This window comes from Oncorhynchus mykiss, chromosome 14, assembly GCF_013265735.2.
Source record: "Oncorhynchus mykiss isolate Arlee chromosome 14, USDA_OmykA_1.1, whole genome shotgun sequence".
NCBI lineage: Eukaryota > Metazoa > Chordata > Actinopteri > Salmoniformes > Salmonidae > Oncorhynchus > Oncorhynchus mykiss.
The window spans coordinates 36,225,772-36,243,894 of NC_048578.1; the positions used below are offsets into that span (position 1 = coordinate 36,225,772).

The 18,123-nt window shown below is 45.4% G+C and overlaps 1 protein-coding gene across 3 annotated transcripts in view; it reads right to left on the minus strand.

Moving 5' to 3' along the window:
- The window catches only part of LOC110510782 (probable E3 ubiquitin-protein ligase MID2), a 233,786-nt gene that overhangs the window by 80,295 nt on the left and 135,368 nt on the right, over positions 1 to 18,123 (minus strand). For 2 of the 3 annotated variants that reach the window (XM_036943473.1, XM_036943472.1), the window contains exon 3: positions 2,219 to 2,284. The exons of the other annotated variant lie outside the window; for it this stretch is intronic. In XM_036943473.1, coding sequence (XP_036799368.1) covers positions 2,219 to 2,284 — 66 coding nt within the window. The remainder of the gene's footprint in view (positions 1 to 2,218; positions 2,285 to 18,123) is intronic. 3 annotated transcript variants of the gene reach the window in all.

Genomic DNA, 18,123 nt, shown 5'->3' on the forward strand with positions numbered 1-18,123 from the left:
AAATAAGTGTGCAATAAAAATCAAAAACCAAAGAACCAAATTTTTCTCACAATGTCGAGGCTGCAATTTGAGTCCAAATCTTTTCAACATTTATATCAATGAATTAGCAGACATGTTGGACCAATCTCCAGCCCCAGGACTCACACTATTTGACACAGAGGTGAAATACCTGCTATATGCTGATGACTTGGTACTTCTATCACCAACCAAAGAAGGTCTTCAACAAAACATTAATATTCTGGAGCAATATTGCCATAATTGGGCCCTGGCAGTAAATTTCCAAAAAACTAAAATCATGATTTTCCAAAAAAAACCCAGATGTCAGAAACACAAATGTAAATTCACCCTGAACAACACCTTAATTGAACACACAAAACATTACACCTACCTTGGTCTGACCATATCTGCATCGGGAAACTTTAATATGGCAGTGAAGGCACTCAAAGAAAAAGCCCGCAGAGCAATGTATGCAATAAAAATGAAATTATTCAAAATCAACATCCCAATTAGAATTTGGACTAAAATATTTGACAGTGTAATCCTACCAATAGCACTTTATGGAAGTGAGGTTTGGGGGCCACTCAATAAACTGGATTTTAAAATGTGGGACAAACATCCAATTGAAGCCCTACATGCAGAATTCTGTCGGAAAATTCTACAAGTCCAGAGAAATACACCAACTAATGCATGTAGGGCAGAATTGGGCCGTTTTCCAGTAATAATGAAAATACAGAAAAGATCATTAAAATTTTGGCTACATCTAAATTCAAGTCCAAATTCGAGTCTGCAATTTAAAGCACTTCAAGCCCAAGAGCTGAGCCCAGAAACGAGCCCTCTCAGTCAGCTGGTGTTGGACCTCACCAACCAAGCTGACGCCAGCACTGCTTCAAAAGAAAGAATTCCAATAAGCAAAATTATGAACCAATCAAAGGAATCATATTTACAATACTGGAAAAACGAAACAAAATCCCAAAGCCGACTAAATTGCTATCTGACCCTAAACAGAGAATATGAATTGGCTGATTATCTCTACTCTGTCAGAGATACGAAGCAGAGACAGATCCTTACCAAGTACAGGCTGAGTGACCACCGATTGGCAATAGAAACCGGCAGACATAAAAAGACATGGCTACCCAAAGAGGAGCGTGTATGTGGTCACTGCATGACAGGGGAGGTAGAGACAGAGATGCACTTTCTCCTTTACTGTGATAAATATTCCTCACAAAGAGATTCATTATTCACAGAAATGACTACATATATTCCACATTTTTACAAATTGAACCCAGAGGAAAAACTAAGAATACTCATGGGCGAAGGAGCAATGGCTCCTCTTGCAGCCAAATATGTATTTTCCTGCCATAGCCTGAGGGACACTGAATAATAACATCTGCATAGTAAACAGTAACTTACTTATTATTACTATTATTGTTATTACTATAATTATTAATGTTTACTGTAGACTGTTACCATTTTATTGTATTTATTTTTTTATTATTATTTACTACCATTTTATATTATTATTTGCTATCATTTACAATTTTGTTACAATGTATATTGTATACATTGTTGCTTTGGCAATATTGACACAATGTTTTTCATGCCAATAAAGCAGCTTGAATTTGAATTTGAATTTGAATTTGACAGAGACAGAGACAGAGACAGAGACAGAGAGAGAGAGAGAGAGAGAGAGAGAGAGAGAGAGAGAGAGAGAGGGAGAGGGAGAGGGAGAGGGAGAGATAGATAGAGAGAGAGAGAGAGAGAGAGAGAGAGAGAGAGAGAGAGAGAGAGAGAGAGAGAGAGAGAGAGAGAGAGAGAGAGAGAGAATAAGAGAGAGAGAGAGAGAGAGAGAGAACATAGCAGCCCATGAATTCAACAACAAAACAACAGCCGCAGGCAGCAAAACAAAGAGGAATAGTCACAACAGCTCTTTTTTTGAAACGGGAGTCTGTTCACGCATGTGAATGAGAAGCATGAGAGGAAGGACAATCCAAACGTCCACCTGGCTGTGTGGCCGTACCTGGCCATTGTCTCAGTGGCCTCTCCCTCCCCAAACACCAGGACAACCAGGACACTGTCTGCATCCCAAATGGCACCCTATTCCCGTCGTAGTGAACTACTTGGCCACTGGTTCAAAAGAAGTGCACTATATATAGAATAGGTTGCTATTTGGGAGGGAGACAGTGATGTAAAAAGGCAAGCGAACCATTGGGTGACTCACCACAGCGCCTGTCTTTGATGCCTCCATTACTGCGTCAGATACTCTGCCAGGACTCACTTGAAAAGCCTAGGAACACACACATAGACTGGTCAGGTCTTCTACACTAGGAACACGCACATAGACTGGTCGGGTCTTCTACACTAGGAACACACACATAGACTGGTCAGGTCTTCTACACTAGGAACACGCACATAGACTGGTCGGGTCTTCTACACTAGGAACACACACATAGACTGGTCGGGTCTTCTACACTAGGAACACACACACAGACTGGTCAGGTCTTCTACACTAGGAACACGCACATAGACTGGTCGGGTCTTCTACACTAGGAACACACACATAGACTGGTCAGGTCTTCTACACTAGGAACACGCACATAGACTGGTCAGGTCTTCTACACTAGGAACACACACATAGACTGGTCAAGTCTTCAACACTAGGAACACACACATAGACTGGTCGGGTCTTCTACACTAGGAACACACACATAGACTGGTCGGGTCTTCTACACTAGGAACACACACACAGACTGGTCAGGTCTTCTACACTAGGAACACACACATAGACTGGTCGGGTCTTCTACACTAGGAACACACACATAGACTGGTCGGGTCTTCTACACTAGGAACACACACATAGACTGGTCGGGTCTTCTACACTAGGAACACACACACAGACTGGTCGGGTCTTCTACACTAGGAACACACACATAGACTGGTCAGGTCTTCTACACTAGGAACACACATAGACAGACCGCCTTACTGGTCTCCCGACTGACACGTTAACCTAACTTCTGCTCAATAATCCTCGTCTCTTTCTCGCTTCTCTTCCTGTGTGACTAAATCTTTCGAGGTGCAGGTGAGTCTGTGAGCCTGAGTCCTGCTGTCCTGTCCAATGCCTGCCTGAAACTGTGAAATGACTGCTTGCTAGAATTCATGGCAAGTTGCGTCAGAAGAAGCAGGAAGGAAGACAAGATGAGGATGAGCATTTGTGTGTGTCATCAGTTTGAAGATCAAACATCAGAGGACTGGCAGGGAAGCAGGACAGATGGGTCATTAATTAAAGAATGTTGACTGCATTCCAAAATGGCCCCCTCTTGCTCCATGGGGCCTGGTCAAAAGAAGTGCACTATGTAGAGAATAGGTTGCCATTTGGGATGCCGATGGTGCTCCAAATGGCAGGTAGCCTGACGGTTAAGGCCAGTAACCAAAAGGTTGCTGGTTTGAATCCCTGCGCCGAATAGGTGAAAAATCTGCCGATGTGCCTTTAACCAAGGCATTTAACCATAATTGCACCTGTAATCTGCTCTGGATAAGAGCGTCTGATAAAATGACAAAAAAATGCAAATGTACATTTTTCCATCAAAACAGTGGCCTGTCCCACGGGACCACAGGGGAGGAAGGAGTGTGTGTGTACAGCAGTTTTATACATAGAAAGGCCTGGAGCGAGGTGCTAATGTACTGGCCTTAGCCTGGCAGGCGGTTAGCAGCATGTGGCAGTTGCAGTGTGTATGTGTGTGTGTGTGTGTGTGTGTGTGTGTGTGTGTGTGTGTGCGCGCGAGCAACATCAGCAGCAAAGTAAGAGGAGAACCAGTCTATAATACTTTCATTAAAGCAGACACCAGACATCAAAGAAAGAGAGAGAGAGAGAGAGAGAGAGAGAGAGAGAAATAGAGAGAGAGAGAGAGATAAATAGAGAGCGAGAGCGAGAGCGAGAGCGAGAGAGAGAGAGAGAGAGAGAGAGAGAGACAAACAGACAGACAGACAGACAGACAGACAGAAAGACAGACAGACAGACAGACACGCAAAACAAGAGCGGGTGAGATGAGGTAATGGCTCTTGGTTGGTATTAGTGGGATCCAAAAGGCATGAGCTTTTTAAGAACACACAGCTTGAGCTGCGAGCTAGGCAATGGGAGCTGATGGATGTGGAAATCCACAGTAGCCACGTGTTTAAAGAGCCCGAACAAGAGGAGAAGAGAGGAGTGTCGGCACAGAGACGGGGCCAAGCCTGTCTAATACAGCCACAGCGTATAGCTGACAGTCCATCATATGGCATTATGTCATCCCCACCATGACGTCATGCTCGTCGCTCCCAGGTATTGTCCCTTTAGAGCGCTTTCATTTAGAAAACAACAAGGGCATGAGTCCGACCTACTGAAATGAAAGAGAACAGCTTTGTCTCTAAGCTACAATCTACAGAGACAGGCATCATGGCATAGACATGGTCCACAGGAAGAGGCTTCATGGTTTAAAGAGACAGGCATCATGGCATAGACATGGTCCACAGGAAGAGGCTTCATGGTTTAAAGAGACAGACATCATGGCATAGACATGGTCCACAGGAACGTAACAAAACGTATGGCACTGTGATAGACTGCATCCAGTTTGCTGAGTAGAGTGTTGGAAGCTATTTTGTAGATGACATCGCCAAAGTCGAGGATCATTAGGGTAGTCAGTTTTACTAGGGTAAGTTTGGCAGCGTGAGTGAAGGAGGCTTTGTTGCGGAATAGAAAGCCGATTCTAGATTTGATTTTGGATTGGAGATGTTTAATATGAGTCTGGAAGGAGAGTTTACAGTCTAGCCAGACACCTAGGTATTTGTAGTTGTCCACATATTCCAAGTCAGAGCCGTCCAGAGTAGTGATGCTGGACAGGCGAGCAGGTGCGGGCAGAGAACGGTTGAAAAGCATGCATTTGGTTTTACTAGCATTTAAGAGCAGTTGGAGGCCACGGAAGGAGAGTTGTATGGCATTGAAGATCGTTTGGAGGTTAGTTAACACAGTGTCCAAAGAAGGGCCAGATGTATACAGAATGGTGTCGTCTGCGTAGAGGTGGATCAGAGACTCACCAGCAGCAAGAGCGACATCATTGATATATACAGAGAAAAGAGCCGGCCTGAGAATTGAACCCTGTGGTACCCCCTTAGAGACTGCCAGAGGTCCGGATAACAGGCCCTCCGATTTGACACACTGAACTCTATCTGAGAAGTAGTTGGTGAACCAGGCGAGGCAATCATTTGAGAAACCAAGGCTATTGAATCTGCCGATAAGAATACGGTGATTGACAGAGTCAATACTGTACAGACCTACTATCAATCAGGGTTATGTTCAGGCCTATAGAACACACAGTATTGCTTTATACTTTCTACAGCAGCATTGACATTATGTCCCATCCTTATTCCAGCAAGGACTCTGCAGTCAAATAACCGGGTGTAACGGTCTGTTAAGTAGAATTACATGGATTGTCAGTGACCCCAGGCCTGTGTGTGCGGCACGCCCTGACTGAGCACTAGAGACACTGTATTATAAATGGGTTACCATTCACAAATTAATTCAGCGGAAATAGGTCCCGTCTCCTTCCACCAATAACGAGTTAAGTGGCGTCCATGTTGGATTTTGACAACCATGGGAAATGGTACAGACAGAGGTCCGTAATCCCAACTTGCACCCTCTTCCCTATATAGTGCACTTTACTTTGGACCGAAGCCCTATGTGCCCTGGTCAAAAGTAGTGCACCGAGTAGGGAATCAGGTGCCATTTGGGATGTAGCAGAGTGACTCACGACAGCCTGCCTGTCTGTCTGGTTGCACATTACATTTGAACTTTAACACAATTAGCTGGCTACGGACACTCTGTAGAATCAAATGATGTGGTTGGCTATCAATTTTGTCCTTCCTAAAAAATACATTGAAGGACTTTGCTGTCTGTCACAGATGAATCCCTCTGCCTTATGTCCCAGAGGAAATCACATGTGACAAGACACCCCTGCCCCTGGCGGTTGGTCTCATATAGATCACTAAGGCAGAGGGTATGCCCCAAATGACACCCATTCCCTATATACTGCACTGCTTTTGCCCAGAGATCATACCCACAGGGCTCTGGTCCAAAGTAGTGCACTATATAGGTAGTGACGTTGCCACGAGCAACATTAAAAAGGGGTGTGTAAACACAGAGTGTACGAGGGACAGCTAGTTGAACACATAGGAGGGGTCCTCTGCTGATGTGTTCACCATCCTTTTTAGACGGTAGATCATTTGATCATTATTTAAGACAAGGTATCTATCGTCAACAATGAATGACTTTATAATGGGTCACACAGCATCCTATGGCTTTATGGTTTTATCATTATGTGCTACGCTCAGGGACATTGGACATTAAAGGGGATGTGTACCATTCAGTGTACGAGGGACAGCTATGTCACGTGGAAGGGAGGGTTCAGAGTCCTTAAAGCTGTCATTCTTGTTGTGTTTATCAGTAATGTGGATGTGTGATGTTGTGTCTGGACTATGTCGCGCCTCTCACCTTATCAGAGGGCATCTTCTAGTACGTAAGATATCTGTGAAAATCAGACAATAAAGACATATCTAATCAAATCTAATCTCAATATCTGCTGTTCGTGGCAACGTCCTATCCTTCTTGGTATTGTGCTCTGGTCGTTCTGGCGGGAAGCAAGGGGGGTTGGGGGAAATGTAAGGGGAGACTCAGGGGCTGGATAGGTGGGAGGGGGATTGATTGCTGGGTGGGATGGGAAGGGGTGGGATACATGGTTTCTGGGTGGGGAGGGGGGATGCAGGCGGTCGGATGGGGACTGAGGGGTGGGATACATGGTTTCTGGGTGGGGAGGGGAGGGGGGATGCAGGTGGTTGGATGGGGACTGAGAGGTGGGATACATGGTTTCTGGGTGGGGAGGGGAGGGGGGATGCAGGTGGTTGGATGGGGACTGAGGGGTGGGATACATGGTTTCTGGGTGGTGGGGGGGTGGTGGGGGTGGATTGAGGTTAACTTTGCACGCATTTATTTGATCATTTTTGCACCTGTAACCCCCCCCCCCCCCCCAGTGAAAAAATAATAACTACATAGTAAGTTGTTCCCCCCAAAAAGAGAGTAACCTACTCAACTTCTACTCTGAGATGTTAATCAGGTGAAACATATTACTATAATGTTTGTCATGTTTCTTCGTATTGATCTTCATCAAGCTCTTTTTTTTTCATTTTGTTTGATACTGATCGTAATCATCAGTGTTACCCATGGTCACAGTAACCATCAGTGTTACCCATAGTCACAGTAACCATCAGCGTTACCCATGGTCACAGTAACCATCAGTGTTACCCATGGTTACAGTAATCATCAGTGTTACCCATGGTCACAGTAATCATCAGTGTTACCCATGGTCACAGTAATCATCAGTGTTACCCATGGTCACAGTAACCATCAGTGTTACCCATGGTCACAGTTACCATCAGTGTTACCCATGGTCACAGTAACCATCAGCTATTACAAAGCCATCCAGTGTGTTTTCGGTATTTATCTGGCCTATCAGTGTCCCTGGGGCCTCCCCCAAGGCAGCTTACAGCTGCATCAGAGCACAACCACAGGTCCCACCTGCTGCCTGACTGAATGTGTGCACACGTGTGTGTGTGTGTGTGTGTGTGTGTGTGTGATGCCTGTGTGTGTCCCACTAGCATCATGCATGTGTTCACACACACAAACACACACACAAACACGGTGGGAGGAGGTGTCTTTTGGGTCCACCAGTCACAACGCGGACAGAGCAATATCTCCATTAGCAACAAAACGGGCTCCTATTTTCAAATGTCACACTGCTGCCTTTCATGGAGTGACTACTGTACCTTTAACCTATCCTGACCCGGGTGACATCATCCTCTCTGCTGCCACTTGGGGGAAACATTTAGCTTGCGTCCCAAATGGCACCCTTTTCCCTATGGTTGCTGGTCAAAAGTAGTGCACTATGTAGGGAAAAGGGTAGCATTTGGAAGTCAGGACATTGAAAGATCCATCCACAGATGGACAGGTGGAACCAAGGGAAGTGAGGATCGGGACCAGTAGAGGTTTATTAGGACACCTGTGACTGCAAATCAGACCTGGGTTCAAGTACTAGTTGAAATCTTTTAAACGTTCGCGTTTTGCCAGTACTCCATTGGTTCCATTGTGCAAGACAAGTTACATCAAACCCAGATACAGTATTTGACCCCAGGTTCTGACAGCAATAGATGAATACCCTGGCCCCTGAGTGACCGTGCGTGAGTGATCATAGCATGATGCCTCAACAGGAGATTGGATTAACTACCAATCAGGATCAGGTCAGTAGGACTGTGGCTCAAGCAGCTGATCCTATAGGCTACTTCCACCACATACAGATCCTATAGGCTACTTCCACATGCACATCCTATAGGCTACTTCCACATGCACATCATATAGGCTACTTCCACATGCACATCCTATAGGCTACTTCCACATGCACATCCTATAGGCTACTTCCACATGCACATCCTATAGGCTACTTCCACATGCACATCCTATAGGCTACTTCCACATGCACATCCTATAGGCTACTTCCACATGCACATCATATAGGCTACTTCCACATGCACATCATATAGGCTACTTCCACATGCACATCCTATAGGCTACTTCCACATGCACATCCTATAGGCTACTTCCACATGCACATCCTATAGGCTACTTCCACATGCACATCCTATAGGCTACTTCCACATGCACATCCTATAGGCTACTTCCACATGCACATCCTATAGGCTACTTCCACATGCACATCCTATAGGCTACTTCCACATACACATCCGATAGGCTACTTCCACATGCACATCCTATAGGCTACTTCCACATGCACATCCTATAGGCTACTTCCACATGCACATCCTATAGGCTACTTCCACATACAGATCCTATAGGCTACTTCCACATACAGATCCTATAGGCTACTTCCACATACAGATCCTATAGGCTACGTCCTCAAAAAGCCAGGCATACGACTGATGCAGCTAGGTATCATGTATAAGCTAAGGCTTTGTCCCAGAAGGAACCCCATTCCCTATATATGTGGATGGATTTACTATGGGATGAGGTGGAATGTGCATGTATTTATAATGGGATGAGGTGGAATGTGGGTGTATGTATAATAAGATGAGATAAAATGTGGGTGTATTTATAACAGGGTGAGGTGTTGGAATGTGAATGTATTTACATAAGTATTCAGCCCCTTTGCTATGAGACTCGAAATTGAGCTCAGGTGCATCCTGTTTCCATTGATCATCCTTGAGATGTTTCTATAAGCTGTGGTAAATTCGATTGATTGGACATGATTTGGGAAGGCATGCAAACCTGTCTATTACACAGTTCCTTGCAAAAGTATTCGCTTGGGGTTTTTCCTATTTTGTTGCATTAAAACCTGTAATTTAAATTGATTTTTTATTTGGATTTCATGTAATTGACATCACAAAATAGTCCAAATTGGTGAAGTGAAATTAAGAAAAAAAAAACTTGATACATTTGTTTTTAAATAAAAATAAAATTGAAAAGTAGTGTGTGCATATGTATTCACACCCTTTGCTATGAAGCCCCTAAATAAGATCTGGTGCAACCAATTACCTTCAGAAGTCACATAGTTAGTTAAATAAAGTCCACCTGTGTGCGAAGTGTCACATGATCTGTCACATGATCTCAGAATATATACAGTTGAAGTTGGAAGTTTACATACACATAGGTTGGAGTCAATAAAACTCGTTTTTCAACCACTACACAAATGTGTTAACAAACTATAGCTTTGGCAAGTCGGTTAGGACATCAACTTTGTGTGTGACACAAGTAATTGTTCCAACAAATGTTTACAGACAGATTATTTCACTTATAATTCACTGTATCACAATTCCAGTGGGTCAGAAGTTTACATGCACTAAGTTGACTGTGCCTTTAAACAGCTTGGAAAATTCCATAAAATTATGTCATGGCTTTAGAAGCTTCTGATAGGACAATTGACATCATTTGAGTCAATTGGAGGTGTATCTGTGGATGTATTTCAAAGCCTACCTTCAAACTCTGTGCCTCTTTGCTTGACATTGTGGGAAAATCAAAAGAAATCAGCCAAGACCTCAGAAAACAAATTGTTTAACCTCCACAAGTCTGGTTCATACTTGTGAGCAATTTCCAAATGCCTGAAGGTACCACATTTATCTGTGCAAACAATAGTACGCAAGTATAAACACCATGGGCCCATGCAGCCGTCATACCGCTCAGGAAGGAGACGCGTTCTGTCTCCTAGAGATGAACATACTTTGGTGGGAAACGTGCAAATCAATCCCAGAACAACAGCAAAGGACCTTGTGAAGATGCTGGAGGAAACAGGTACAAAAGTATCTATATCCACAGTAAAACGAGTCCTATATCGATACAACCTGAAAGGCCGCTCAGCAAGGAAGAAGCCACTGCTCCAAAACCGCCATAAAAAAGCCAGGCAACGGTTTGCAACTGCACATGGGGACAAAGATCATACTTTTTGGAGAAATGTCCTCTGGTCTGATGAAACAAAAATATAACTGTTTGGCCATAATGATCATCGTTATGTTTGGAGGAAAAAGGGGGAGGCTTGCAAGCCGAAGAACACCATCCCAATGGTGAAGCACGGGGGTGGCAGCATCATGTTGTGGGGGTGCTTTGCTGCAGGAGGGACTGGTGCACTTCACAAAATAGATGGCTTCATGAGGAAGTAAGATTATGTGGATATATTGAAGCAACATTTCAAGACATCAGTCAGGAAGTTAAAGCTTGGTCGCAAATGGGTCTTCCAAATGGGCAATGATCCCAAGCATACTTCCAAAGTTGTGGCAAAATGGCTTAAGGAAAACAAAGTCAAGGTATTGGAGTGGCCATCACAAAGCCCTGACCTCAATCCTATAGAAAATTTGTGGGCAGAACTGAAAAAGCATGTGCGAGCAAGGAGGCCTACAAACCTGACTCAGTTACTCCAGCTCTGTCAGGAGGAATGGGCCAAAATTCACCCAACTTATTGTGGGAAGCTTGTGGAAGGCCACCTGAAACGTTTGACCCAAGTTAAACAATTTAAAGGCGATGCTACCAAATACTAATTAAGACAGGGGATGTTTACTAGGATTAAATGTCAGGAATTGTGAAAAACTGAGTTTAAATGTATTTAGCTAAGGTGTATTTAAAGTTCAAACTTCAACTGTACACCTGTTCTGAAAGGCCCCAGAGTCTTCAACACCACCAAGCAAGTGGCACCATGAAAAGCAAGGAATCTCTCCAAACAGGTCAGGGACAAAGTTTTGGAGAAGTATCAAGGCTGGATTATAAAAAACATATCTGAAACATTGAACATCCCACTGAGCACCATTAAATCCATTACTAAAAAATGGAAAGAATATGTCACCACAAGAAACCTGCCAAGAGAGGGCCACCCACCAAAACCCATGGACCAGACAAGGAGGGCATTAATCAGAGAGGCAACAAAGATACCAAAGATAACCCTGAAGGAGCTGCGGAGATTGGAGTATCTGTCCATAGGACCACTTTAAGCCGTACACTCCACAGAGCTGGGCTTTACGGAAGAGTGGCCAGAAAAAAAGCCATTGCTTGAAGAAAAAAATAAGCAAACATGTTTAGTGTTCGCCAAAAGGCATGTGTGAGACTCCCCACACATATGGAAGAAGGTACTCTGGTCAGATGAGACTAAAATTGAGCTTTTTGGCCATCAAGGAAAACACTATGTCTGGCGCAAACCCAACACCTCACCCCAAGAACACCATCCCCACAGTGAAGCATGGTGGTGGCAGCATCATGCTGTGGGGATGTTTTTCCATCGGCAGGGATGTCTTATTTATTGTTTGTTTCACAATAAAAAATATTTTGTATCTTCAACGTGGTATATGCATGTTGTGTAAATCAAACGATACAAACCATCCCCCAAAATCTATTTTAATTCCAGGTTGTAAGGCAACAAAATAGGAAAAATGTCAAGGGGGGAGAATAATTTTGCATGCCACTGAAAGGTCCCACAGTTGACAGTGAATGTCAGAGCAAAAACCAAGTCATGAGGTCGAAGGAATTCTCCATATAGCTCAGAAAGACAGGATTGTGTTGAGGCACAGATCTGGGGAATGGTACCAAAACATTTCTTGCAGCATTGAAGGTCCCCAAGAACCGCCATCATTTTTAGTTTGGAACCACCAAGACTCTTGATAGAGCTGGTTGCCCGGCCAAACTGAGCAATCGGGGTAGAAGGTCCACTCAGTAAAAGGCACATGACAACCCGCTTGGAGTTTGCCAAAAGACACCTAAAGGACTATCAGACCATGACAAACAAGACTCTCTGGTCTGATGAAAACACAATTTAACTCTTTGGCCTGAATGCCAAGCGTCATGTTTGAAGGAATCCTGTCACCATCCCCACGCGTCATGCTGTGGGGATGTTTTTCAGCTGCAGGGACTGGGAGACTAGTCAGGATTGAGGGAAAGAGGAACGGAGCAAAGTACAGAGAAATCCTTGATGAACATCTGCTCCAGATCTCCGATCGGGGCGAAGGTTCACCTTCCAATAGGGCAAGACCCTAAGCACACAGCCAAGACAATGCAGGAATGGCTTCGGGACAAGTCTCTGAATGTCCTTGAGTAGAACCCGATCGATCAAACATCTATGGAGACCTGAAAATGTCTGTGCAGCGACGCTCCTCATCCAACCTGACAGAGCATGAGAGAATCTGCAGAAAAGAATGTGAGAAACTCCCCAAATACAGGCGTGCCAAGCTTGTAGCATCATACCCAAGAAGAATCAAGGCTGTAATCACTGCCAAAGCTGCTTCAGCAAAGTACTGAGATAAGGGTCTGAATACTTATGCAAATGTGATATTTCATTTTTTATTACATTTGCCCAAAATACTACATAAACTGTTTTGCTTTGTCATTTGGGGGTATTGTGATGTCATTATGGGGTATTGTGATGTCATTTGGGGGTATTGTGTGTCGATTGATGAGGGGGGAAAAAATGCTTTAATACATTTTAGAATAAGGCTGTAACGTAATAAAATTTGGAATAGTCAAGGGGTCTGAATATTTTCCGAATGCAATAATGTACTGTATATTGGCAAGAATGTGCATTTGGGGGGGAAATGTAGAGGGACATTTTTTTTTTTTTTAAAGATGAGACATGTCAGGCAAGTTGAGAGCTTCCACATGACTCGAGAGAGTGGTTAGCTGAGGCTCAAAATCACTTAGCCGCCAGCATTTCCATTTTACGCATACTTGATTTGGCAAAACGACATAGCACATGAAATAACTAGGATGTTTTTTTTTTGGACAGACCCTGCGTCCCAAATGGCACCCTATACCACGTGTAGTGCACTACTTTTGATCACGGCCCATGTTTCTCTGGTTGAAAGTAGTGCACTATATAGGGAATAGGTTGCCATTTGGAACCCAGATTCCAGTCTATCACCACTGTAGTTACATTAATGTTCCCAGAATAGAAGGACACATTCCAATGCCTCCATGTCATCATCACTCTCATTGTGGTTGTCTCGGCAACACAAAACATTCAATTTTCAACGGCTCTTGTCCTTCACTTCCTGACATGAACCTAGGTTGAAGATAATGATAATTAATTAATTAATTAAAGATAATGATATTTCTTCAACCTACACATAAGAACTATGTAGCTAGAAATCAGAGTTCACAGCTTAGCCTCAACAGATATATTTGTTGGCTTTTATAAGAAACAGCAACGGAACACCAAAACATTTACTCTGGTTAAAGCTTACAAGGCTCGGTAATTAGTGGAATGACTCATGACATTTATGAAATTACATTACGTGAATGGCTTAAAAAAAACATTTTTATTACCCCTAACGGTTGCAATCTTGCAAGGTAATCACCAGAAATGGTTCCAAGCTTGGCTTCGATCCAATAAAAAATAGCAACTAGAGGGCCACATTAAAACACCAGCCCTCCCTACCTGTTAGTATGAAAGTCCTCCCTACCTGTTAGTGTGACAGTCCTCCCTACCTGTTAGTGTGAAAGTCCTCCCTACCTGTTAGTGTGACAGTCCTCCCTACCTGTTAGTATGACAGTCCTCCCTACCTGTTAGTGTGAAAGTCCTCCCTACCTGTTAGTGTGACAGTCCTCCCTACCTGTTAGTGTGACAGTCCTCCCTACATGTTAGCGTGACAGTCCTCCCTACCTGTTAGTGTGACAGTCCTCCCTACCTGTTAGTATGAAAGTCCTCCCTACCTGTTAGTGTGACAGTCCTCCCTACCTGTTAGTGTGACAGTCCTCCCTACCTGTTAGTGTGACAGTCCTCCCTACATGTTAGTGGGACAGTCCTCCCTACCTGTTAGTGGGACAGTCCTCCCTACCTGTTAGTGTGACAGTCCTCCCTACCTGTTAGTGTGACAGTCCCCCCTACCTGTTAGTGTGACAGTCCCCCCTACCTGTTAGTGTGACAGTCCCCCCTACCTGTTAGTGAGACAGTCCTCCCTACCTGTTAGTGTGACAGTTCTCCCTACCTGTTAGTGTGACAGTCCTCCCTACCTGTTAGTGTGACAGTCCTCCCTATCTGTTAGTGTGACAGTCCTCCCTACCTGTTAGTGTCACAGTCCTCCCTACCTGTTAGTGTGACAGAACTCCCTACCTGTTAGTGTGACAGTCCTCCCTACCTGTTAGTGACGGTCCCTACCTGTTAGTTTGACAGTCCTCCCTACCTGTTAGTGTGACATTCCTCCCTACATGTTAGTGTGACAGACCTCCCTACCTGTTAGTGTGACAGTCCTCCCTACCTGTTAGTGTCACAGTCCTCCCTACCTGTTAGTGTGACAGTCCTCCCTACCTGTTAGTGTGACAGTCCTCCCTACCTGTTAGTGTGACAGTCCCTACCTGTTAGTGTGACAGTCCTCCCTACCTATTAGTGTGACAGTCCTCCCTACCTGTTAGTGTGACAGTCCTCCCTACCTGTTAGTGTGACAGTCCCACCTACCTGTTAGTGACAGTCCCTACATGTTAGTGACAGTCCTCCCTACCTATTAGTGTGACAGTCCTCCCTACCTATTAGTGTGACAGTCCTCCCTACCTGTTAGTGTGACAGTCCTCCCTACCTGTTAGTGTGACAGTCCTCCCTACCTGTTAGTGTGACAGTCCCTACCTGTTAGTGTGACAGTCCTCCCTACCTGTTAGTGTGACAGTCCTCCCTACCTGTTAGTGTGACAGTCCTCCCTACCTGTTAGTGTCAGTCCTCCCTACCTGTTAGTGTCACAGTCCTCCCTACCTGTTAGTGTCACAGTCCTCCCTACCAGTTAGTGTGACAGTCCTCCCTACCTGTTAGTGTGACAGTCCTCCCTACCTGTTAGTGTGACAGTTCTCCCTACCTGTTAGTGACAATCCCTACCTGTTAGTGTGACAGTCCTCCCTACCTATTAGTGTGACAGTCCTCCCTACCTGTTAGTGTGACAGTCCTCCCTACCTGTTAGTGTGACAGTCCTCCCTACCTGTTAGTGTGACAGTCCTCCCTACCTGTTAGTGTGACAGTCCTCCCTACCTGTTAGGGTGACAATCCTCCCTACCTGTTAGTGTGACAGTCCTCCCTACCTGTTAGTGTGACAGTTTCTACCTGTTAGTGTGACAGTCCTCCCTACCTGTTAGTGTGACAGTCCTCCCTACCTGTTAGTGACAGTCCCTACCTGTTAGTGTGACAGTCCTCCCTACCTATTAGTGTGGCAGTCCTCCCTACCTGTTAGTGTGACAGTCCTCCCTACCTGTTAGTGTGACAGTCCTCCCTACCTGTTAGTGTGACAGTCCTCCCTACCGGTTAGTGTGACAGTCCTCCCTACCTGTTAGTGTGACAGTCCTCCCTACCTGTTAGTGTGACAGTCCTCCCCACCTGTTAGTGTGACAGTCTCTACCTGTTAGTGTGACAGTCCTCCCTACCTGTTAGTGTGACAGTCCTCCCTACCTGTTAGTGACAATCCCTACCTGTTAGTGTGACAGTCCTCCCTACCTATTAGTGTGACAGTCCTCCCTACCTGTTAGTGTGACAGTCCTCCCTACCTGTTAGTGTGACAGTCCTCCCTACCTGTTAGTGTGACAGTCTGCCCTACCTGTTAGTGTGACAGTCCTCCCTATCTGTTAGTGTGACAGTCCTCCCTACTTGTTAGTGTGACAGTCCTCCCTACCTGTTAGTGTGACAGTCTCTACCTGTTAGTGTGACAGTCCTCGCTACCTGTTAGTGATAGTCCCTACCTGTTAGTGTGACAGTCCTCCCTACCGCTTAGTGTGACAGTCCTCCCTACCTGTTAGTGTCACAGTCCTCCCTACCTGTTAGTGTGACAGTCCTCCCTACCTGTTAGTGTGACAGTCCTCCCTACCTGTTATAGTGTGACAGTTCTCCTTACCTGTTAGTGACAGTCCCTACCTGTTAGTGTGACAGTCCTCCCTACCTATTAGTGTGACAGTCCTCCCTACCTGTTATTGTGACAGTCCTCCCTACCTGTTAGTGTGACAGTCCTCCCTACCTGTTAGTGTGACAGTCCTCCCTACCTGTTAGTGTGACAGTCCTCCCTACCTGTTAGTGTGACAGTCTCTACCTGTTAGTGTGACAGTCCTCCCTACCTGTTAGTGTGACAGTCCTCCCTACCTGTTAGTGTGACAGTCCTCCCTACCTATTAGTGTGACAATCCTCCCTACCTGTTAGTGTGACAGTCCTCCCTACCTGTTAGTGTGACAGTCCTCCCTACCTGTTAGTGTGGCAGTCCTCCCTACCTGTTAGTGTGACAGTCCTCCCTAACTGTTAGTGTGACAGTCCTCCCTACCTGTTAGTGTGACAGTCCTCCCTACCTGTTAGTGTGACAGTCCCCCCTACCTGTTAGTGTGACAGTCCTCCCTACCTGTTAGTGTGACAGTCCTCCCTACCTGTTAGTGTGACAGTCCCTACCTGTTAGTGTGACAGTCCTCCCTACCTATTAGTGTGACAGTCCTCCCTACCTGTTAGTGTGACAGTCCTCCCTACCTGTTAGTGTGACAGTCCCACCTACCTGTTAGTGACAGTCCCTACATGTTAGTGACAGTCCTCCCTACCTATTAGTGTGACAGTCCTCCCTACCTGTTAGTGTGACAGTCCTCCCTACCTGTTAGTGTGACAGTCCTCCCTACCTGTTAGTGTGACAGTCCCTACCTGTTAGTGTGACAGTCCTCCCTACCTGTTAGTGTGACAGTCCTCCCTACCTGTTAGTGTGACAGTCCTCCCTACCTGTTAGTGTCAGTCCTCCCTACCTGTTAGTGTCACAGTCCTCCCTACCTGTTAGTGTCACAGTCCTCCCTACCAGTTAGTGTGACAGTCCTCCCTACCTGTTAGTGTGACAGTCCTCCCTACCTGTTAGTGTGACAGTTCTCCCTACCTGTTAGTGTGACAGTCCTCCCTACCTGTTAGTGTGACAGTCCTCCCTACCTGTTAGTGTGACAGTCCTCCCTACCTGTTAGTGTGACAGTCCTCCCTACCTGTTAGTGTGACAGTCCTCCCTACCTGTTAGTGTGACAGTCCTCCCTACCTGTTAGTGTGACAGTCCTCCCTACCTGTTAGTGTGACAGTCCCACCTACCTGTTAGTGACAGTCCCTACATGTTAGTGACAGTCCTCCCTACCTATTAGTGTGACAGTCCTCCCTACCTATTAGTGTGACAGTCCTCCCTACCTGTTAGTGTGACAGTCCTCCCTACCTGTTAGTGTGACAGTCCTCCCTACCTGTTAGTGTGACAGTTCTCCCTACCTGTTAGTGTGACAGTCCTCCCTACCTGTTAGTGTGACAGTCCTCCCTACCTGTTAGTGTGACAGTCCTCCCTACCTGTTAGTGTCAGTCCTCCCTACCTGTTAGTGTCACAGTCCTCCCTACCTGTTAGTGTCACAGTCCTCCCTACCAGTTAGTGTGACAGTCCTCCCTACCAGTTAGTGTGACAGTCCTCCCTACCTGTTAGTGTGACAGTCCTCCCTACCTGTTAGTGTGACAGTTCTCCCTACCTGTTAGTCACAATCCCTACCTGTTAGTGTGACAGTCCTCCCTACCTATTAGTGTGACAGTCCTCCCTACCTGTTAG